A 23835-nucleotide genomic window follows, 5' to 3' on the forward strand; every position below is an offset into this window, starting at 1 on the left:
TAAGTAATAGAAATTCAAGAAAATTTATTTAATTTTGCCCAAGAACTTTTTTTTTTTAAGCAATAATGTACATTTAAACTGAAATTATAAGATCTACAAGTTTGTGATGGAATTATAAGATTTAGTTGGAGGCGCAGTGGCTGAGTGGTAAAGCACTTGGTTTCTGAACCAGGTGTCTCGGGTTCAAATACTGGAATTTTTAATTTCGGCATCTTTGGGCGCCTCTTAGTCCACCCAGCTCTAATGGGTACCTGACATTATTTGGGGGAAAGTAAAGGCGGTTGGCCGTTGTGCTGGACACCTGACACCCTCGTTAACCGTAGGCCACAGAAACAGATGACCTTTACACCATCTGCCCTTTATATCTCAAAGTCTGAAAGGGGAACTTTTACCTTTTTTTAAATAAGATTTAGATAATTGTTTGTTGTTCACATCATCTACGTAATACAAATGGGTATTAGATTTACATATATAGATTATGTGTGATGTGGGCAACACATGAAGTGCAGACATCATTTGGTGACAGATCTGGCTTTACATATTATTGGTGGCCAGAAATGACTTAACTTAATCAGCTCTGTCTCAAAGATTTATTAGGCTCTAGTATGATGAAAATAAAATACAAACAAAGTCAGTCTATTTCAATGTCTGTAATGAAGTATGGTATGCAAAAAAAATGAACAAAAAGAATCCTACATGAAACCAAGGTATGGACACCATCTAATGAGCTCACTGTACAGCAGTTGTGTAGTTGAGCACTACTTGGTCTCACTATTTATACACTATTTACAACAGTCTAGGCAGCATGCAATAGTTCACAAACTTACAGACACCTTCATAATGTTAGAGCAAAGAAAAACATCTTCATCCATTCTGCACACTTTTGTATTTCTAAATAGTGTCAAGTAATCACATGGACATGAGTCATCCAATAGCAGCAGTTATTTATGCAAAGATCTAAAAAGATTCACTTGATTTCATTGTTGAACAAAAGATACATCATAGTTTGAAGTACAATTTAGGAAACTGCCATTTGAATATATTTCCTTGTATACATAAACATAAATATATAGCATGAAGGCTAAAAATGGTCATTTCTAGTACAACTTCATATGTCTAACATTATTCAAACTGAAAGCCCTGGTTGTGATTCTTAAATAAATTTCAATACAATGCATTATTCACAAAGAAAACTATGTACACTAAATACCTTAGTATTGGATAGTGTGTACTAGATTCTCATTGAAATAAGATCACAGCAATCAGACACAATAGAAACAACAGAAGTCAAGAAAATAATAATAGGAAGATAACTGGAGAAAGGATTTACTCAAAAATCAATCCGAGGAAGGACATATAATGGAAGAGATTTTTGCTACAGCACACACTCTTAACCTGAAAGACGTTAAAAAAAAAATTAAAAAAAAAAAAGCTTTTTTTTTAAATAATAAGTCACAACTAACATCCATAAAATTACAATATTATTATACAGATACTGTCAGTTCACTGTTCATAACTTTGAGCTCACAGATATGTATCAGTTGAGAATAAGAACAAATATCATCTATTTAACAAAATGGAGAGGCTGTGGGGTCTATTGCTTTGAATAAGTCCTTCACTTGTACGTCAGGTTCAGCAACAGTCAAAGTAGGGGATTCAGGAAGATCAAAGTCTTCTAATGTATCAGGAAGAACAGGGCTAGGAATGTTTCTATTGGCTGTGGACACCTTTGGGCGGTTGTAGCTATTGTAGCTACTATTTTGCTCACCCACTTCTTGAATATCATCCCCACCAAGTGGAGAGCTATAGTCCATGCTATTTAATCGCTGCCCTGTGTAACGCTTAACCCGCTTGAACCGAGGGTCATTCCGATAGTCAAATTTGTTAGACTGTTTTTGAGAATCAGTTTCCATATCCTGGACAGAGGGAGATAGCCTCTCGTCAATGTCCTGCTTATCATTCTTACTGTCAGCACGCCACTGAAAACTTTCACTATCTTCTTGCCAGTTGCCTGCATCTCTATTTTGAGTAAAGTTATTTCCAGCTGTTGGGAAATCCCCACCAATTTTAACATTTTCTGTCAGTGCTCCTTGTCTTGGGTCATCACTCCTTGGAGAACCTGCTGCTGATGATCGAGGATCTCTATACCGAGGATCTTTTAAGTTTATTTTTTGTTCTCTAGGATCTGTTTTAAGTCGTGGATCAGCTGCACCCCTAGGATCAATGGACCCTCTCTTTAGCCTTGGATCAAGACCTGAAGCATCATTATTTGGAAGGCTATTCTGAAGTCTGTTGATATTGGGTGCAGGTGCTTGGATAGCATTGTTTAATAATCCACCTGTTGGGTTGTTAACAGAGCCACCTATAAAATTATTTAGGACTCCTGTCTGGTTATTCACAGGACCACCAATAACACCCATGTTGTTATTTCCCATTATATTTATTTGTCTTCCAGGAACACCTAACATTGGATTCATGGGGCCACCCATTTGATTACTCATAGGACCACCTACTTGATTATTCACAGAGACACCCATTTGATTACTACTTATAGGACCGCCTAATTGGTTACTCATAGGACCACCTAACTGATTATTGATGGAGCCACCTATTTGGTTTACCATCTGCTTGTTGATTGGACCAGACATTTGGTTGTTCATTAAACCCATCATGGCACCACCCATCTGGTTAAATGCTCCTCTCATTGGTCCACCCATTTGCATATTCATCCCTGTCATTTGATTACCCATCATCCCTGCACTGATTCCCATTGGTCCAGCCATAAAACTATTTTCTTGACTATTTTGTCTACTTAATCTAGGATCCATAGTTCCTGAGACCTGCCTTGCTAATCTAGGATCAGCAGAACGTGAAGCAGACTGAAGTTTTTGAAGCCTTGGATCAACAGGTTTTGACCCCTCTCCCTTGGGTGAATCCCCAGCTTTTGTAAGTCTAGGATCAGCAAGGGCTTTCTTAAGTCGTGGATCAGATAGTTTCTGCGTTTTGTCTACATCTGTTGCTGGTTTCTTGGGCTGCTCCTGCATCTGTTTTTCCATGTGTTGCAAATATAATTTAATCCTAGGGTCATTTTTAAACACAGGATCAGAGGTATCCAAATCACTTGGAATTGTGGTGTATGGTTTAGGAAAGTCAATTGAAATTTTGACCACACTGTAAATTAGTGGTTTGGTGGGAATAGCATTCACCACTGGAGGATCCACTGTTAAGGTAGGAAAACTTGGAAGATTGTTTTCTCCATTGGAAGGAGATTTTGAATTGAATCCCGGGGGAGAAGCTGGTGAAAAAGCTGATGAAAACTTGTGCTGCCTGGATTCTTCAGTAGAGAAGCTGAAAGAAGATTATTAAAGATTAGCTTTAAGTAATATCACTAAAATATTACTAATATTATTATATTTGCATTAGTGTTACACATTGACATAACAATATCAACAAAAAATTGATTTATTGAATGTTAGTCTAACATGGTTAGAATATGAACATACAGAGACATTTTTTTTACAGTGTAGTAATGATTTTGTATTTTTTTCCTAGATTTTTTTTTACAAACATAACAAATATTTGAAAGCAAAGAGAGAGGGAACACATGATGAACTTGAACAAAAAAAGTTATGTATAGAATCTAAAATTAGAATAAACTGAATAAAAGATCAGCCAATCTTTCAGTCAATCTAATAATGTATGCAAATTATTCTTTCAATGATTCAATTTTTTTTTTCTACTAAGTACTATAAATACCTTGGCTTAATGGACTGAGAAGATACTGGAGTTTGACTGGATATTACTGAAGAGCTGGTCTGATTTTTGATGGCATTTATCATCTGCATGATATCAAAAGCTGGTGCAGCAGCTGTGGTTGGTGTGGTTGTCACAGTATTGGTTGTGTCAGTGGATTGAGATGTCACAGCACTAGCAGCTGATGGCATAGTCTAATGATAATATAGACAATAATGTAACAATCAATAATCAACCATAAGTTAACAGAAGCCAAACCTAAAGTTATAGAATTAATTTTTCAGGCATATAACCCATAGGGTATACAAGTTTATAAAAACAAAAAGCATCTATGTAAGGTTTGCAAATGTGTAGGGTTTACAAAATTTATTTTACTCATAAACAAGAGCATAACAGAAACTATAAAGGTGGTTGTCTTTATACCTCCTATATATAGTTCGCTTTGTGGTTGTGGAATTTACATTGGAAAGCTTTATGAGCACCTCATTAAACCTTTTGAAAACAAATAGTACCGATGTGGCAGAGAATCATTAATAAACCAGTTATCAATTGTGAAAAGTAAGTAACTAAGCTAATATGGAGATACTAGTAATTTCAAAACTTATAGACCACCATCACCAGAAAACTAGGTCAACAACTTTCTGTCGAAATAACAAATACGACTTTATTTCATACTCATGGTCTAAGTTTTGTTGTAAAACTTGTGTGTTTGCATGAAAAAAAAAGTTTCCATTTTAAATTTTAAAAACTTAAGGGTTCGTTCTCAGAAGATCAAAAGTATTAGTTGCACTCATTTTTGCATGTTACAAACTCTGGGGAAATCTGATTTTCAATAGTGCTTTTAGTTTTATAGAACTTAAGGTGACAGGCAACACAAAGCTAAATGTGTTTTTTTTCCCTATAATAGCTAAATGGATTGACGTATTACAAATTAATAAGCACTGTTCTAGAATCTTTTAGCAATGAGACTAAGTAATTTACAAGTTATGTCTTAGATGCTCCAATTATTTGTTTAAACTCAAGTTTGCAATGTTTAAAGTATATTTTTATATAATAGCAGAATGAAAAGAAAGTTGTTGTTTTTTTTAAATAAAGGCTAAAAATTTATAGTATAGAAGTAATTTCTTTGAAAAAAAATTCAACACATTTATCATATTAAAATGAAAGAAGTAAAATATTACGTCATATTTTTTGTGGTCTATAATGTAACTTAAGCCTCATTTACTTGATGATGACTAAATAGCTAAAATGCATATATATAATGATTTATTTTGTTCACTAATAATCTTTTAAGATTTCAAATACTGAAGAAATGTAAGTAGAAGCTATTAATTAAGTTTATTAGTTTAATGAACTTACCTCTTGATTTAACTTTTTCAAAACATCCAATAACTTTGGTTTCTTCTCATCCTCTGCATCCTCATCACTTGAGTAGGGATCATCATCTAGAGCTACACAACACATAATTTTAAAAATACACACATAATGCTTTCAAATGAAAAACAATACTGAAATGGTTATAGCTAATATAAATCAATAGGAAGATAGTATTACCTTTAGCTTTGCTTTCAGCTTCTTCAGATGCTTTCAATGCCTCCTGGCGCTCCCTTTCTTTTTCCCTGATCTGCAGTTGTATCCTTTTAAAAAGTTCCCTTTGTGTTTTAGGCAAGTGAGCTGGAACTTCAATGTTTTCTAGATCTGCAGAATTGTGTTTTTCTTCTTTCATCTCTACAGAAAATAATGTATTTTAAAACTGAATAAAGCATTCCAAGTAACAAATACATTATTTAAAATGTACATCAGGAGCAATATCTATCTACATCTCTCTCTATATATATATATTTATATCAATGAGACAAAATTTAAGACAATACCTTCTTTTTGTTGACCATCTCTTGAACTATCTGAGCTCAGCTCAACACTTTCTTTCTTGATATCAATAGAGAGACCATCTTCTTCCTCCTCCTCCTCATCTTCTTTGATCTGCTCTTGTATCTGCCGTCTTATTTTATCCAGTTCATTTAAATCCTTGGTTTCTGCTTCATCAAGATCTCTTTTTATCCTATAGTCTACATCCATCATGCCAATATCACTTCTCTCATCAGATTGAGTAAAGCTATTGTTCATTATGTTCATAGCACTAGGGCCAATATTGGTCAAAGAGTTATCCATGTTATTTGGACCCATGATGCCCATGCTGTTATTAAGACCAATGTTGGCATTGGGACCCATGTTAATGTTCATGCCCATACTGCCTGCATTTGAACCCATATTATTCATGAGATTACCCATGTTGCCAATGCCAGCATTAGGACTAATGCCATTCATAGTTGGGCCTAAGCTATTAGCATTATTGCTATTTGTCATCATGTTCATGTTATTAGACATCATATTATTGGAAGGCAAGTTCATATTTGTAGGTCGGATGTTCATCCCCATATTTGCATTACTCATTGCCATGTTCATACTTTGCTGAACTGTAGATCCCATGTTGGCAGGATTAATACCTTTCTGCATAGCAGCTTCCAACATAGCACCAAGCATGTTCAAAACTGGTTGGTTGTTGTTATTCATTTGCTGTGGGCCTAAAAACTGTACAGCAGGGCCACCTGCACCACCTCGACCTTGCTGATTGTTCATCATCATATTGGGTCTGTTGTTCATCATGGAGTTCCCAGGCCTCATAGGTGCTTGCATAGGAGCTTGTAGCAGACCTGGTCCTACCATGTTATTTTGACTGTTTGACTGCATAGGACGTTGGCCAACATTGTTCATCATGTTCATATTGGGTTGGCTCATAGAGCCACTAACATTATTGTTTGCCATTCCTGGATTAGGTGATGCATTGGTTTCTGTGTAGAAACCTGAGGGTCTGTAAATGAAATATTTGGTTTGTATTATTTAATGCTTAAAGAGATCTCCAATGGTTTTGACAATTTCTTTTATGTTTTTTTTTTTACAGATAAGGAATATATTATTATTGTTCATGTAATTTTCAATAATAACTTAGAAAATGATGTTCTTCTGAAGTAGTTTTTCTGCACATCCAAGAGGGTCAGATTTTCAAAGGATTCCTATGTGACATCACAGTTATCTAAACATGTATGTGTATATCTTACCAGGTTGTTAAAGTTAGTCGGACTATCAACTTATTTCTTTTTTTGGGCGTGCTAAGAGGGCTGTGGATGAGAATGCTTTCTTCCCCCCCTTGAGCTGGTTATCCTAATATTGAGTAGATCTATACTATTGTAGATTTAAACCTAGATCTCAGTAATACAGACTAGTGTCTATTATAAGCTTCGCACCATATATCTATGAAGACGTGTATTAGGAAGGTTCTTGCACAATAAAAAAAGGTATATACATATATTATATGTTAATTTTTACCGCTTTGATTAAAATCTTTAGAAAAGACACTAACTTCATTTTTAAAAATTCTACTGACATATAACAGAAAACCTTGCAGTAAAATTTAAAATCTCTTATAAGATATAGATCTATGTCTATGCAGTTTAACCTAGATCTAGTAAGCAAGGATAAAAAACTTGTTAAGAAACATTTGATCTGTGTAATTAGAGTAAGGATAGATCTACAAGCTTGACTAACCATGACAGTTAGTAATTTTCTCACCTAACCACTTAACGCTATTGCATAACCTGCAAGGAAAAAGCTTATGGCCTTTTCATGGCCGAGTACACATAATACAGTAGGCTAGGCCTACAATGACCAGTTAGTTAAAATCAGTCTATTTACTTTTAGGGGAGAAAGGGGTGTTGATTAAAATGTTGTTTTTTTCTACTATCAATAGGTTATGCTTTTAGATCTATATAACTGTACCAATGACTATTATAGCCTTGGACTAAGCCGTCACTAGGCCTAGCAACCACCATGTAGACTATGATGTAGCCTGGATAAAGTGTTTTTAAATATTTTTTACAGCACTGGAAATCTGCATACATTTTCTAATATCTTAATATTTTCTGAAATCTTAATGTAGGAAGATTTTCCACTTAAAAAACATTCTCCAACAAAACAGCCTCTTATTATGATACAAGTAAAATGGTCTATTTACTTTTATTACCAGTATGAAGAGAAATTGCTGCTCCTCAACAATATAATATCAATTTTTTTTATAATTGAATGGAACACAAAAAATGAAGCTTTACCTGACTGGCTGTGGAGAAGGCTTAGGAGACTGACCAGGAGGTCGGACTTCTATCTCAAAAAGTGATGGAATCTTTTTTACTTCTCGTCTCATTGGTGGAGAACCTAAGAGTGTGAGTAAATTTATTTCAGCATCAGTTAACATGTTACAAATTATAAAATGAATAAATTAATAAAAAAAAACAACAACTTATAATTAGAGAAAGTGGGAAAAAATGAAATGTTACCATGTTCCTTACCAAGCAGGCTAGGTCTGTTGCGACCTTCAAAGTCACGTGATCTATTATATTCATAGTCATAATCTTGATCTTCATCCACATCGATAATCTAAAAATAGAATGTCACAATTTTTTTGTACCAGTGGTTCTTTGACACTTTATCTTGATTTAAAAACAATGGCTAAATTTTTAGAAATACAAAACTAAAAAGAGAATAATGTTATTTGTTTTTGAAAACAAGGCCATCAGTTGTTTATCAAAAAAATGAAAATAAACAATTCTAATATTGATTCCACTTACATCCTCAGCAGCAACTCTCATTTCCAGAGCTCGTCTGGTATCTTCAGTCAAAGGGTCATGAGAAAATTTACATCTGTCCCCTGAGTAACATTTGGCACCAGTATGATAATATTTACATGGGAAATCTTGTATGAAATGTTAAGGACTATTTCAACCACTCATTAACACTGTAAATACTATCAAAATATATTGAATGGCATGTTCATTGAGTTGAACATGTTTGAACTATCTAATGTTAAGATGAAAACATTGTAAAAAGGATATCATGCATGTATGGGCACCTATCTTTATGACAGCCTTTAACAGTGAGATGATATTTACATATTTCCATTTTTTTGGGTTTGTCCACATCATGATTAAATTGACAAATGCCACCCTGAAAACAGAAATTATTAAGAAATAATATTCAAGTAATAATGTATAAGAAATTCTAGTTTACAAAAGTAATGGTAGTATAAAATTAATATAAAAAACAACAACAACAACAACTATGTATCAAGAGCTAAGGTAAAAAACAGAACAAAAAAAAAAAAAAAATTACAGTAAAGGCAACAATAAAAAAAAACAAAACCTTGGCACATTTTCCTTCCAAATAAAATTTGCACACAGGTCTATCTGACATTGCCATGTCAATCAAGGCTTTCTTCTTCGGTGGACCATCTGGCTTGTTTTCTGGATTCCTGCTACGTTTTCTGTCACTCCTGTCATAACTTCTGTCATGCTTCCTTTTTTTCAGACTAGTTTTATTGCTGAAAACACCCTGCAGATCAAGTGAAATAGTCCAAAAGTCACTTTTTATATTCAATAAGTGTTTAGAGTCACATTTGTTTTTGTTTTTTTACAAAAGTATAGTTAGGTGACTTCAAATGACCAAAGTAGAATTTAGAGCAAGGAAAAAATAACAATAAATTATGACATGGTTTTAAAAATATTTAGTTAATATTTATACTTCTATATGTTGTAAACTGGACACACACAATAAGCTTGCTAGTTATGGACTTGCTTCCATGTTTGAAAATCTAAAATTATTGAATGCTATCAATTTTAAAGCTATTTTTCTTTTGGTCTACAAATATTTTTTAAAGTCCAGAACTACTTAAGAGTTTCCAGAGTCGTATGCTAGAGAACTTTTAGAATTGCAAACCTTTCAAAAAATGGTATAAAAGGTATACATTTGGAGAAAAAAGACCTCTTTTAATTAATTTTTTATCATTTTAAAGCATTAGTTATGTCCTTTTTACTGTATACTCATATTTATAACCCTATAACCAAATGAAATTACAACAGAATTGTGGTCCATTGAAAAAAAAAAAAGACCACCTTTTGCTTCTTCTTCTGCATTAGAAGCAACTTGAATACAAGTTTATGAGCTAACTTAATTGTTTACCTCTTTCTCGTCAGCAGCAACTGAAGCATCGATGTAACCCTCTTTCATGTTAGATAATGGCCTGTCGCGAAAGAAATTTAATAATTATTTTTTATACTGGTGCTTAATAATGAGTATAAAACCTAGGTATTCAGTAATTAACATGTCTCTACTTACTCCTCTTCTGAATCTGTAGAAGGAGATGGACTGTCATAAGGACCAGGAGGACTTTGATGGCTTTTACTTCCACGACTTCCATGTCTACTGGAAGATTTGCTGCTGCGTGAAGTTTTAGATTTGGAGCTTTGGTAACCAGATCCCCAAGTAGGAGCTTGACTACTACTTTGACTATCACTTTTTTCTGATGTATGCTTTTTATGTTTGCGCTAAAAAGGTATTAAAGTTAGTTAACATTGTAACAATCCTAATTTAGATGATAAAAATTATATACACCAAATTTAGATTTTAAAAAAAATGTAATTCTAGATAATTTTGTTTTCATTTTAAACATTTAATGAAAAGATTAATTTGTTTCCCTTAACAGAAATGTTATTGATTGACAAAGCAAAAATAAAAGTTTTTATCAACAATCTTACCTTATCATCGGATTCACGTTTCCGCTTGTCTTTATAATTAGACTTTTTTCTATCATGCTTATCAACTCGACGTTCATCTTGACCTACAGAGAATTATTGAAATTCAACTCAATTGATCAAAGTCTAAAATAGAAAACCTGCAAAAGGTTTTTAAATATAATTGACCAGTAAAGCAAATATAAAGCTTTCAGACAAGTCTTGTTGAGATCAGTATTTTTGACAAGGTTGGAGGGTATTTAGCATCATGGTGGCTGGTAGATAACTAGGGCCATAGTGATCTTATAATGTTGCATAACCAAAAGGTTTCAATACACATCCACTCTTTCAAACTATACTTTTCATTAAGAGTTGGCTCTAGTGTTGAACTGTTATTGTACAAGTACTGAGACTTTCAACAAATTTCAATTTAATATAAGATCATGTTTGTTATTTAGGTCAGCAGAATTCAGGACTTAGCTCTAGGTTCATGTAAGTAGTAAAGATTTCTGTATGTGTCATCTATGATTAAGCAGCAAAAGTCAATGACTGCATATCAATTTTACTTTAATGTGATGTCAGTATCTACTAAAGTTGGGAACTAAGAATGTTATTCCTATTTAATCAGAAAACAGAGACCTGGCTCAGCAGCAATAGAAGTCTGTATTCATTCACCACACCTCATACCTGGATTTTTGACAGTCAATGCTTCTCTATGCCTTACACACTACTGGTACTAATTATGTCAGTTCCAGAATGACTCTTGATTCAGCTTGCTTTCACTGCTCCCCACCCTCACCCTTGAATTTTCAGAACCTCTAAAACAACAGCCTTTAATTGCTCTTTCATGAACCCCCCCCCCCCTCCCGAAATTTCATTCACTTTATGTTCATGCAATAAATTTTAGCACTAATTTATTAAGGTCCATTTCATATTTGCACCTGGACTTCAAGCTTAGCCGCTGTTCATTGCTTTACCACTCCATCAAACTAGTTCTCCAACCCCTCCTACCCCAGTCCCTAATATTTTATATTCACACCACAACATTTGGCTCAGCAGCCATTCAATGCTCAACTACTCATCATTCTGTCAGATAAACAACAGGACTTTTAGCTCTACTCAGTTGCTTTTCAGTTCTCTAGGTCTCTTCCACCAAGCTTTTGATAACACCAGGACTTTAGTCTCATCTGCAACCGGTATCTAATGAATGATTAACCACTCTAATTGCTTGTCACAAGTTTTGTTTGATTTTCTTTACACCATCTGCTGTCAAACTCTCAAGCTAAAAAATGTACTTCCCTAAACCCCATTCTACACAAAGGAGAGTTCTTAAAAAATGCAAGTAAGCTACTGGAAACCTGTTTTTTTTTTTTTTACCAGTTACTTTTACTTTGATTAATTAATGTTTTGTGATATGATGAGATGATTTATGTGTTAGTGTGAAAGTTGTTTTTTTTTTCAAACAACAAAATGTTTATACTTTAGAGGGAGGGGATTTTGCTCTTTTTTTTTTTTTTTTTTTGCTTAAATTTTAAGCACAATAAGTAGGGCAAAGTCATGTTTCATGCTCTTGCAAAAACTTTTAGCATACCTTCATTATCACCTTTACTGTGTTCAATGCTGCTTTTTACATCATCTTTAGCTTCTTCATCATCATCCAGTTCACCGTCTTCTAAAATTTCACCATCTTCAGCCTCGCCTTTATCTGAAACTGTCTCTAATTGTGGAACTCTGGAGTCTTTTTTAGCACGTGACGTTTTCTTGCTACTGCCAGATACTGACAGAGGATCTTCAGAAGAATCTATCAAAGCCCCTGGTGCATCTTCCACATTGTTTCTTGATCTCTGACTGCGATGACCCCTCTCCTGATGTTTTCTGGGAGAAGTGTTCCTATCATAAGGCTCACTACTGTGAGAGTCACCAGCAGAGTTTGACTGTCTTCTGGAAAAACTGCCACCAAATCTGCCATCTTCATCAGACCCATGAAGATCTTGGTCACCATCACTGTGGCCGCTAGAACGCCTCCTCCTGTACTCTCGATAGTTGCTGCTGTTAGCAGCATGGTGGTGATGATGGTGGTGTCTGCGGTCTGAACTGTTTCTGTGTTTTTTAGAATCTACATCTCTGTTAGAGTCTTTTTCTGAAACGGATTTTCGTTTCTTATTAGTAGATTTGTGTACACCCTCGCCACTTATCTGACCTTCATCTTCAACTTCCCCATCTACGCCATCATCACTACCATCTGTTACTGTTTTCGGCAAATCCTGATCTGTGTGCTCCCCGTCTTCAGTTGGACATTTAGGGTCAGGTTCTGACATTATCTTCTTTTACTAGCTATCAGATCTACAACGCGACCTGTAGACAAAATAAGCATGTTCCATAAATCGAATTTAATATGTAGCGAACTTTTTATTTAAACGCATAAATGTGGTATAAGTGAACCAGTGTATCATTTTTCCCCTTGACACGGTTTTAGGCTTACTTTTAAAGTTATACTATCGCATACACAAATGTGTCGGTAGCTGTGTTTCAAACCTCGTGACTAAGTCCTGAGGGGAAAAAAAAAAGGGGGGGGGGGGAGTTGATGCGTGGCTCAAAGCTGTCGCGAGACGTAAACCAAATGTGTTATAGATAACGGCCTTGACTGCGCATATGCCACTAAACAATTATGGATTATTACTGATAAGGTCTATTTTTAATTTTACAATGTGGACAAATCCCATCTCCGGCAACTAGACAATTTATATAGATCTAGGTGTATTTTATTTGTGTAACATTCGATTTTAAGTAAAGGCGAATACCAAAGGCTTTTGGGTTGGGGGTGTCAAGACGATCACGTGGCCTTTATCCATTTTGTAGGCCTTTAAGAAAGCCCATGACTAATATGGATTCTTTTATTTATCAAAGAACCATACATTATGTTATAAAGGTTATTTTAGTTTAATTTTCAACCACAGGTGACAAATTATTTTGTTCCTTTTCATAGAATTGGTCATCCTTGTCTTTTAATCCAAATGCACACTCTGCACAGTATTTCACGAATAAGTCATTTGCTCCTTACCTGAAATCCTATAGTATACGAACTTTATATTAGGACCCCCACCTTTTTGTTTTTAAAGCTTAAATATTAAATTTCTCTAAACAAATACATGAATTACAACCTAAATCAAGATGTTAGATTACGTTCAAGTTATCTATTGTTAAATAGCTTCAAATTGGTACCAGGACATGACTGACATGTGCAACTAACTAGATCTAATTTTGAGAGAACAAAATCATTCTCTTTAGTGTCCCTTGTATCATACCTAGACAGCGAATGTCAATAAAATGATTGTATTTTCGATCACACGAACCGCGATTTCCTTCTCAATGCGTCTTGACAAACAAAAAAGGGTCTTAGTGCTTCAGTGGTTTATGTGCTACAGGTTTAGGATTGGCCTACGTTTACTGAAGTTCAGAACGGACTGTGAAAGAAGAGAGAGCGCGCAGAAAAAAAAAATCTAGGTCACGGCTAGGGAACTTCGATTTCAGCACAGGCCAGACAGCACAAAGCAAGTGTGCGACTGTGTGTTGCTACACGAGACTAGCGGAGCCCGCTCCTACATTAGACCCGCCTGAGATAATAATAGATTGGACTTGGCGCAAGGCCAAGGACCTTTCTTTTTTTTTTTTATTTATCCCAGGCAATGGACAGTATGTTGTCTAAAGACCTATGTTGAAAATTTTTGTTGATGTCAGGCAGTCAATTACAATGATAACATACAGAATCTACGTGAATGCAAATAAATTCAACTTAACAAAATAATTTGGCAAACGTGGATGGTAGTAGATCTAGGAACTATGGTCATGATGTGCACCAAGAATTTGAAGAAACAGACCTATTGGGATATTATTTGCCTGTTTAGTGTTAACAACTGGAACATTTTTCTTTACTTTAAAATTACTTGGCTTTCAAAATAAAAGGGTTACTTTCTCAGAACGCTAAATTGGGCTGACGGGACGAATGTTTATTACCCCTGTACTAAGCTTAAAGAAAAGAGTAGCTAATGAATGGAATTAAAACAATAGATCTAACTCGGGTGAACATAAATAACATTACATTACGTTTAAGTAACCTCTGAAGACAACTGGTTAATAGTGTTAAGGGCGAGGAGATCGAAGTCTGCTTAAAATCAATAATGCCATGACAGACATGATCGATATCTAGATCTACATGATGTAGACATCTTTCAATTGTTTTACACAGACATGTAGCCTTATACGCAATCTATATTGACTCTTATGACTTCAAAACGTTTGAATGTTTGGTTAGCAAGTTAAAGTTTGTCAAGCGATCCATCAAAAGTATCTGGGACTTGTGAGCTCAATATTAAAGGCCCGAATTAGAGAACAACGAAAATGGAATGGAACAAGTGGTTGTCAACGTCAAAAACGCTTACGTCATCGCAATGTACATGACGTCATCAATTTGATTTAAACTAATAACCAATCAATGTGCAAAATAATTCACACTCAATGCATACTCATTCAATTCTCTTGTTGATTAAAAAAGTGGATCAGGTTAATTAAAAAGTCAGTGTCAGCAGCATGAAAACAATACAATAATGATGATGTAGAGATCTAATTGGGTCATTGACACTGATTGAGACCACTCAAGAATGGGCTCGTCCGTATGCCTTAGCTGAACATTTTAACCTCAAAGAAACTTTTTAAAATGTCTATTATATCTATCTACGTATGATGAACATTACAAGTAACTCACAAGTGATAATACCAAAATATATCTAGATCTAAGTTAAAGACATTTGTATAAACATGAACATAACACTGATTGTGCCTCCAAACGTATGGCAAGCTATGCCTTGGTTGCCACTATCCCAACAATGACGACGCAGGCGCTGATCCAACCCAAACCAGTTTTGTTAAAACTCGACAACACGGCGGCCGCGTGACCTACTTTATCATTAGCATAATTTATGTGACACGTCACAACTATGTTAAAGCTAATGGACGTGCTTATTTCAATACATTTATTGACTTATCTAAAAATTGCAATAAAATATGCCACTAAACACGTTTTACCTCAACAAATTAAACAACTTGACTAGTCATACAACAATGATTTTGAAGTCTCTGAACTGCCTTTTTTTCCTTACTCTCACCCCTCCAACTTTTTTTAAGGTTAGCTTTAAAAAAATGCGAGGGTGTGTCTAAAAAGGCTAGTTGAATGGTTTGTGAGAGTTATCTAAGACAAAAACTTCAGATTAAAAGGCACGGGATATATAAACTCAAAGATTAAGTTTGTTCGAGATTGAAATTTCCTTCGAGTCCACTTTTGTTTCCATGATAAAAAGCAATTTATGATCCTCACAGAACTTAATTCACGATCATGGCGTCAATCTACAGCGTTTCAAGCTTGTCCTTTACTTCACAGTTAACATTATCACGTGGTTTCAGAGGTTAGTTGATCAACGGAAAACAAGGCATGACTAGGGGTGTCAGCATTACTAACGAGACAAAAATAATTTTTATTTAATGGATTATTATTTTTTTTTAGTATAGGACAATGCATTAACATAAATCATCTTATTTTAATCATTGAAATATTTTTCTTTATGTAAAAAAAGTAATTATGTGTCTTATTAAGATAGCATTTTACCCTAAGCATGAACTGTACCAACATTCAAGTCAAGGATGTTGACGTCCGCTGTAGGCGTTTTCTCCACCCTATGATATGCGTGCAAACTGCAAAGCATTTTAGGCCAATACACAACAATGTTTGGTTTACATGAAAAAAAAAAATTCCCCGTGGGCCTAATTAAATGACTATAGTACAGTTCCATGTTTGAAAGAGGAAGCCCCATTGTAAATAAAAACATAGATCTAAAAGTAAATTAAATAAAAAATAAATTGTATAAAGTTTTATAGTAAACTAAATAAAAGGAAAAGCTACAATAATAGCAAAGTAATAATAGAGTTGCTTAAAAAATCTACTAGCAGGTTGACGGAATATTAGAAAGACGCGCGCATCTCAGACGCAATAATGTAGATTTATCTACATCCTGATCTAAATAACGATTAGGGTGGCCAGACTGCCGACAAAACGAGGATATATAATAAGGCCTGCGTCCGGCAGGCAATGGCCTATAATGAGACAATGTCGATCCAGCTTTCACTTTGTTGCTATATGTATCAATAAGAACCCAGCCTATAATAGTCTTTCAAATTTAGCGGTTTTCTTATAATATAATAAACATCAGAATGATAGCAGTTGTTCGTAGATTCGAAGCTGTTAAAAAAAAAACAACTTTTTATTCCTTATAGTTATGGTAATTTGTGTTGTTTTTTTTTTCAACGCACAATGGACAAAGAGTTCGAAACTATACAATGATGGAGAGATATTCTTCTCATAAAATACAATCTGAGTCTGAACCAAATATCGTGCAGCCCTCCCCCCCCCCCTTTTTTTTTATGCTCACACACTTTCAAGGAAATAGAACATACACTCAAAACTTTATAGAAAAGAGGAATAAATATAATAATTAATATAGCCTTTTATTAGATCTTGTATATATAGTACAAACATTACTTTAAAAAAGAAGATGATTTAAATGCATTCCTCAACCCACCAAGATACATCTATAAGTGCTTATATGTTTCTAAAAATAAAAAAATTGCCTATGTTTAAGAGACTAGATCAATATAAATATGTTCTTAATAAGTTAAAAATTCATAGAATTTTGCATGAATTAACTGTATATGGTAGGCAGGAATATTTTAACCAGTAAGCTGTCTCGTGTGGACCGTGTGGTAAATTTTTTGCGTTCGGGACAGTCATTACGATATGGTTCCGAGTTTACTAGCGATGCAATATAGATATAATTTTACTATATCTCTTTTCTGTCTAATATATAACAACATTATTATTGAGTTATAAAGGGACGTTACTGTGTATATTTTATTTTTCTTATTTATTAAATTTAAGGTACGGTTATTTCCCTTAGACACGACAGTAGGAGCACTAACGAGTTACATTTGAATACTATCGCAGTTATGCAGATTGCCTAAATCACGACCGTAAATTATTTTTAAAAAAAATATATATAAATAAAGAAGAACCTATTATAGAATTTAAAAATGCTATCGGAATTTAAAATATTACCGAGTCGACTAACTTATGTAAAGAGTTTCTATGGTCGAACCAAAAGGCAGGCGACCCAAAGGCAGACCCCGCATGCGATGGATTGATGATGTGGAGGCAGATCTGCAACAGCTTGGGGTTAGGGTGAGGAGACGAAAGGCCCAGGAGATATCTGAATGGATGGATGTGTTGAAGCAGGCCAGAGTCCTCCATGGGCTGTAGCGCCACTGGGATGGATGGATGTCTATGGTATAAAATAAACAAAAACTAGTAGGCTACCGATAGTGACATTAAATATTTACAGGATAAAACTATTTACAAAAGCCAAGATTGCAACATATATGCAATAGCTTAGAGTCGACATCCGCTAGCCCCCCCCCCCCCCAATACACTCCCAGGGATAGTTGCAGTCAATGAATTAGCTTAGATCCGTAAACCGTGCTTCTGTGTGTTTCAATTCTATTAACACACTAAGAGATTAACAAGCAGCACAAGACCTATATATATATATTTTATAGTCCTATAGAGGTCGAACTGTGTGAACATACTGAAGCAAATCTAAAACGGGACCCTGAAAGAAAGTTGAAGTTACAATTTTGAGCCATGTGGCAACTATTGCACCCCTTCTGCAAAACTTCCTGCGGGCGTCCATGATAGGCAGCCATCAAGGGTTAGGTTTTAATTTACTCTTTTAGTTCTATCAAAATAATATAATAAACTGATTAAGATTGAGATTGCAGTGTAGAATTTTTATTTATTTTTTTTTTTTTACAAAATGAGATTTCCTATAGCCCCTTAGTCTATTTACATGTAGAAATGCATAAGCCCTATATGCGTTCAGTTTTATGTATATCACTTGCAATCAAGTCGTGGGCCGAATCGAATGGTAATGCCCGGGTCGGTTTTGACACCCAGTCCGCCCTTGCTTGAGCCCCATATCTCAAATAGCTTCATCGTCATCGGACTCCATTTCTCAAATAGCTTAGAAATATCAAGCTTATATCAGGTCTTGATAGCGATTCTTAACGTTTGTGGAATAAAATATGCATATTAAATGTAAACTGTAGCGGGACCACGCCCACCGGTCAAGGGCGACACGTGTGGATAAGGGAATGTGAAGCCGACATTTTGTTTTGCAAGGGACATTTTTTAATTATTTTTTTTTCAACCGACTTAGGTTTCTCATGTAAGAAGGGTCCCGAGCTCAGTATGCCTACCATTGCTCTGTTAAAATCTCTACAGAGGCACGCTACAATAAACATTGGCTGAATAACCTGATGATCTTAAGATACATATGCCTCAAATGTCTCTGTCCGAACTTCATTAGCCACCTTTGCCAGCTGATTTCTTCAATGCCCTAAAGCAGGGGTTCTCAACCTGTGGGTCGCGACCCCCTTGGGTTCGATTGACGATTTGCCAGGGGTCGCCAGAGACCATCGAAAAAATGAATAGTTTTGTCTATTCTTCTATTGCTGTGTGTCTGAGCGGGAGGGGGGGGGGGGTCGCGGCAGAGTGTGGGGTTGTAAAGAGAGGTTAAACTGAAGCGAGTTGGTTTTATAGCGCTTCTGAAAAAAAAAAGGGGGGGGGGTACACCTGTTACGCGCCCCTCCTTTAAGCTCGCCTAAAAAAAACAAAAACAAGAGATCATTTTTGGCATAAGTCACTCCAAACACACACAGGTAGTGCTTCTACACTGATTGCACCGATTTCCAACAGAACTTAGTTATTTGAAAGGTAGTCTTGCCACTCAGCAGAGCCCTTAGGGGGTGGCGAGTGGGGTAAACGCATCAGGCCCCGCGCCTTAGGGGGCCCGAGTTTAAAGAGAATCTTATGTCATTGTCAGCCCATCGCACAAATATTCGTGGTCCCAGGGCCGGCCTTACAAATTGCGGGGCCCTTCTTCTAAATATATATATTTACAAATGACAACTATTACTATTAATTACATTAGAAGTAACTCAAACGCAATAGGCGCCAGTGGGTTCATTAAAGTGACGTCAATCGTACAATACACTAAATATGTTAACCCTTTAAGTCCTACATCTTTCAAAGCCTGCGACAAGAGCCACAACTGATAGTGATATGCTAAATGAAAATTTCGGGGCCCAATTTGGAGCAATCAGCTAACTCAGCTAGTCCACCACTTCAGTCAAATAAGATTTCTTTCCCTTGTTCGAGATACCAAACAAAATAATTAATTACCAAAAGTTAATTAACTAATGGGTAATTTTTAAAATTAATTCTTGTGTTGTCAGGTAAAAGAAATAATTGTGTAAAATATTAGCTTGATCGGAGATTGAGTGTCAGAGAAATATCGTGTACTAACTTTTGACCAGACAAAGTGAGTTGATAGAAGCTTTGTAAAAATATTTCTAATCACACAGATCTAGACCAATCATGCATAAAAACATGACTGTCCCAAACAATTACACTTAATATGAGCTTTATTTTTTTTTTAAACTATTTTTGTAACTGTTTTTCTTGCTATACATAATTATATTACCGGTATTTGCAAATTAAAAAAAACAATTCCTGAAATGTGTTATAAACTTGTTAATAACTCAACTCCCTTGCCTATTAAATAGTCTCCCCTACTTTTACCCATTAATACTAAATAGTTGTAAAACTGCTTGCATTGTTAATTGTAAAATTAAATGTTCTGACGATAAAAAACCTGCCGTTGCATCAGAACTTAAAAAATATCATGATATCAGATTTTTATTATATTTTCTAGTTTTTGAGTTCTAATATCAGATTTTATTATATTTTCTAGTTTAAGTTCTAAACAAAATAGTTTAAGTTCTAAACGAAATGGAGGGACAGACAGACCACACAAAACTAATAGCGGCTATTACTTTCCAGATACCGCTAAAAATGCTTCAGTTTTTGCTAGACTCAACGCGTGAATTTGAGATAATTAAAAACTCACTAAAGTAGTCATAACCAAATAACAACCAACATTTTTACGTTTTGAACTGGCTCTGAGTCTAAAAATCTCATGGCAGGACAAAGTAAACAGCATATTCACCATCATCAGTCTTTGTTGACTTGGTCATGTTTGTTGTATATAGAATAAAATCTATCAAAAACCATTGGCCAACACAAAAAAAAACTGTTCGCTCCCGAGCTTCAATGTATTAATGCAATCAGACAAGATTGGAAAACTGACTTAACTCTTTCTCTCCGTAATTATTTACCACATTCTGGTGGAATCAACGCTGGTATCGTCAGTTAGGAGAGAAAGAGTTAAACATAACTCGCTAATAAAATTATTTACAGGAATGAATTGAATGTACACGAAAACTAATTACAAAACAAAAGTAATTAAAAATAAAATTTTAATGTCAAACTTTAAAAAAAAAAGTATGTAGCGAATTTTTTTTTAGCAATAGTTGAGCTGTTCTATAACTGGTAAGCCAGACAACACAAGCAAAGACAGAAAATTTACATTAAAATGATTATTCTAACTCTTTTAATTTTGTAAGTAGATAAATTAAATATTTTCAAGTTCATAATTTTTTTTTTATAAACTAATCATACACATTGATTATGAATAATAATTTGATATAGATTTTTAAAAATTGTTTTAATATGACATCAATATTTACTGCCAACCCTGAGGAAAAATCAGGAGCTAGTGACCCTTGGGCAGTATGCAGCACTCAGTGCTACACCCTGGCAAAGCATGTGATGCAGCTGACCCCAAACTGTAACAGAGCTTGTTGATCCATCAACTGCATTGGGAGGGGGAACGGCTGTGTGGGCAACATCGTTCAGACCATAGCTAATGCCCAGGCATTCATCTCATTTCTATGAAATGATTCATTCTTGTTCAGGACTGAAGAAGGCCATAGAATTTACTGTCTACAAAATATCATCATCCTTAGAGTTACTACTTGGTGTTGCATATGCCTGGCCTAGATACATACAAATCAGGAGGACCAAGATTGTTTTTTTGTCATTTCTGCAAGTTTTATAATAATACACAGAACACTTATTAAGAAGGATTGAATAAAATCCTTGATAAAAAATAGGCTTAAAAAAGAATACACAAATGGATCACATAGAGGAATTGGATACAGAAGATAATATGTATAGATATTTAATATACCTTTAAATACACATTCAAATATGCAAACAAAGGATTTTTAGATAGATTTTTGAAAAAGAAGGCTAATATTAATTAGTTATGAATTTATATATGTACATCAGCATTTTTATTAAATTTTATTAAATTTATAGGTCTTTTAAATTTTAGCAAATAATGTCCTAAAGGGAGAGAACCAGTGTCTAAAACTAGCAATGAAAATAACTTTCTTATGAAACATATAGTTGATACAGGACCCACAGTGTCCTGGTAGTTCATATGCATTAGACTTAAAATCAAATACTAAGATACTGTAGCCCTACTAGGGTATAGTAATTGCAATATACCAGGAAAAGGAGAGTGTTCTGATAAAGATAATGATACATACAGATAGTGTGGACCTGCTGGTGGAATATTAATTGAATATATTGCCAATTTATTGTAGGCTCTTTGTGCTGGAGTATTGAAACATACCAACTACTAGATAAGACAAGTATGGGCCTATTTGTAGAATTTAGAGATTAAATATACAAGGCCCAAGATTTTGTTCAATAGATTTGGGACTGAAGTAGCTCAGCTAGTGGGGTTAAGCAGCACAAATATTTACTCACAATTAAGAATACAAAATGGGAAAAGGAAAAGTACAGACTTGGACGACCACTGGTCAGGCATACTTTATGAAACAAGTAAAAGGCAACTTTATCCTTAGCTACCAGTATTTATTGCCAAAGTAAAAAGAAACATGGATGCTGTTGTTCCGAGATGTCATTTAAACTGACCAAAAAAAAAAAAAAAAGAATAGTTCAAAGAAAAGCAACAAAATGTTTATAATAGAAAATGTTTATGTACAAAAAATATACACGCATATAAAAGAAGAGAAAAATGTGAAGTAAGAATGGCTAACTGATTAGGTGGAGATCATTGTGCAATGATTGGCTTGAGGAATCTGTTTCACTAACATAACAAGGGAGTAAATAGTAATCCTTGTCTTGATTCTTTTTCAGCTCAGAATAGGTCATCATGTAAGAACATAAGTTCTAACAAGTTTCAAAAGTCTTTTAAAACAGGAAAAAAATTGACTTTAATTCATTACATTAAAAAAAAAATTGAAAACTTTTGATTGGTTATTTCCAAATACCTTAACAGCCTAAAACACAAAAATGCTAATACGGTTGAAGTATTGTTACCAAGAAAGTACTACTCTTAAGATATTGAAATGAATATGAATGTAAATAGAAACAAATTATTACAGATTTGCAATCAGTTTACTAGGAGTGTGGGTCTAAGAAAAAGAAGCCATCTTTATACAAATGCATGTTTATAGGTCAGAATAACTCTACTACTAAACTACTAACATAAGATTCAATTCAAGCAATGAGTTGTAAAATATTACATATGAAAATAATATATCTAGATAAGGTCCTGTGAAAACACTTCCATGCTAATAAAAACAAAGGCACATCATTAGTTTTTTTTTGTTTTTTTTTTTAAATATACATTTCTCTTATATAGTTCTTTTTTTTTTTTTTTCAAATAAAGAGCCATATAAAAATATTTTGTTTAAGTTTTTTCTTTTTTATGCAAAGTTTATCTAGTCACCTAACAATGAATGAAATATTCAAAAATATCATAGCACTATAAATGTAGCTATCCGATAATATAATATTTGATTGAATCAGATACCATATGAAATCTATTCCCTCTCACAAGAAAACACAAACATACCACAAAAACAAAAAACAATCTGTCATAAAAAAATTTGTTACAATACAGAAAAAGTAATAATTTATTCTCAAATATACAAAAAAAACTTTACAAATATGACAAAGGAAAAAAATTTTTTTTATAACTAATGTTAATATTTACTAACTATTCATTACAAAAATAACCAATGCAATAATTATATAGTACAAAAGAAAAGTTTATGACATACACAGATGACACAAAGTTAGGATATGAGTTATTCTATTCAGTCTTGACATTTGTTTAAACAGTGTACTACTACTTTTATCTGTGAGCACATCTGTACTAGAGAGGGAGAGAGAGAGAGGGCCACCAGTTTATGCTCTGAAAACAAAAATTGAATACACTTAATAGTTAAGCACTTGGACAAAGAAATATCAGAGAAATTAAAACAAATAAATAAAAATAAAAGATAGATTTGTCAATAAATAAAAGCTGGTTATGGTACCATGTTTGATTTTTGAAAAATCATATTTAAATTACAATTAAGG

General features: G+C 34.2%; 2 protein-coding genes across 10 annotated transcripts in view; both read right to left on the reverse strand.

Moving 5' to 3' along the window:
* Positions 1–635: 635 nt before the first annotated feature.
* On the reverse strand, positions 636–16080 carry LOC106071947 (uncharacterized). Of its 8 annotated transcripts, none has more exons than XM_056043883.1 (15): positions 16033–16080; positions 11965–12728; positions 10398–10480; positions 9979–10187; positions 9823–9883; positions 9007–9195; positions 8699–8811; positions 8436–8562; positions 8145–8244; positions 7920–8022; positions 5628–6625; positions 5308–5481; positions 5113–5204; positions 3757–3947; positions 636–3348 (listed from the first exon to the last, which is right to left on the reverse strand). In XM_056043883.1, exons 2-15 carry the CDS (start codon positions 12689–12691, stop codon positions 1569–1571), a joined length of 4947 nt encoding a protein of 1648 aa, XP_055899858.1. In that variant the 5' UTR covers positions 12692–12728; positions 16033–16080; the 3' UTR covers positions 636–1568. The 8 variants fall into 8 exon arrangements, with proteins under 8 accessions (XP_055899858.1, XP_055899859.1, XP_055899852.1 ...); XM_056043884.1 differs by lacking the exon at positions 16033–16080 and adding an exon at positions 15456–15809 and having other exon boundaries at positions 8157–8244; XM_056043877.1 differs by lacking the exon at positions 16033–16080 and adding an exon at positions 15456–15809.
* Positions 16081–20838: 4758 nt separating this feature from the next.
* The window catches only part of LOC106071946 (CD9 antigen-like), a 58519-nt gene continuing 55522 nt past the window's right edge, over positions 20839–23835 (reverse strand). For both annotated transcript variants that reach the window (XM_056043271.1, XM_056043270.1), the window contains exon 8: positions 20839–23668. In XM_056043271.1, the coding sequence (XP_055899246.1) occupies positions 23662–23668 (7 nt within the window). In that variant the 3' untranslated portion in view covers positions 20839–23661. The remainder of the gene's footprint in view (positions 23669–23835) is intronic.

This window comes from Biomphalaria glabrata, chromosome 10, assembly GCF_947242115.1.
Source record: "Biomphalaria glabrata chromosome 10, xgBioGlab47.1, whole genome shotgun sequence".
Lineage (NCBI taxonomy): Eukaryota > Metazoa > Mollusca > Gastropoda > Planorbidae > Biomphalaria > Biomphalaria glabrata.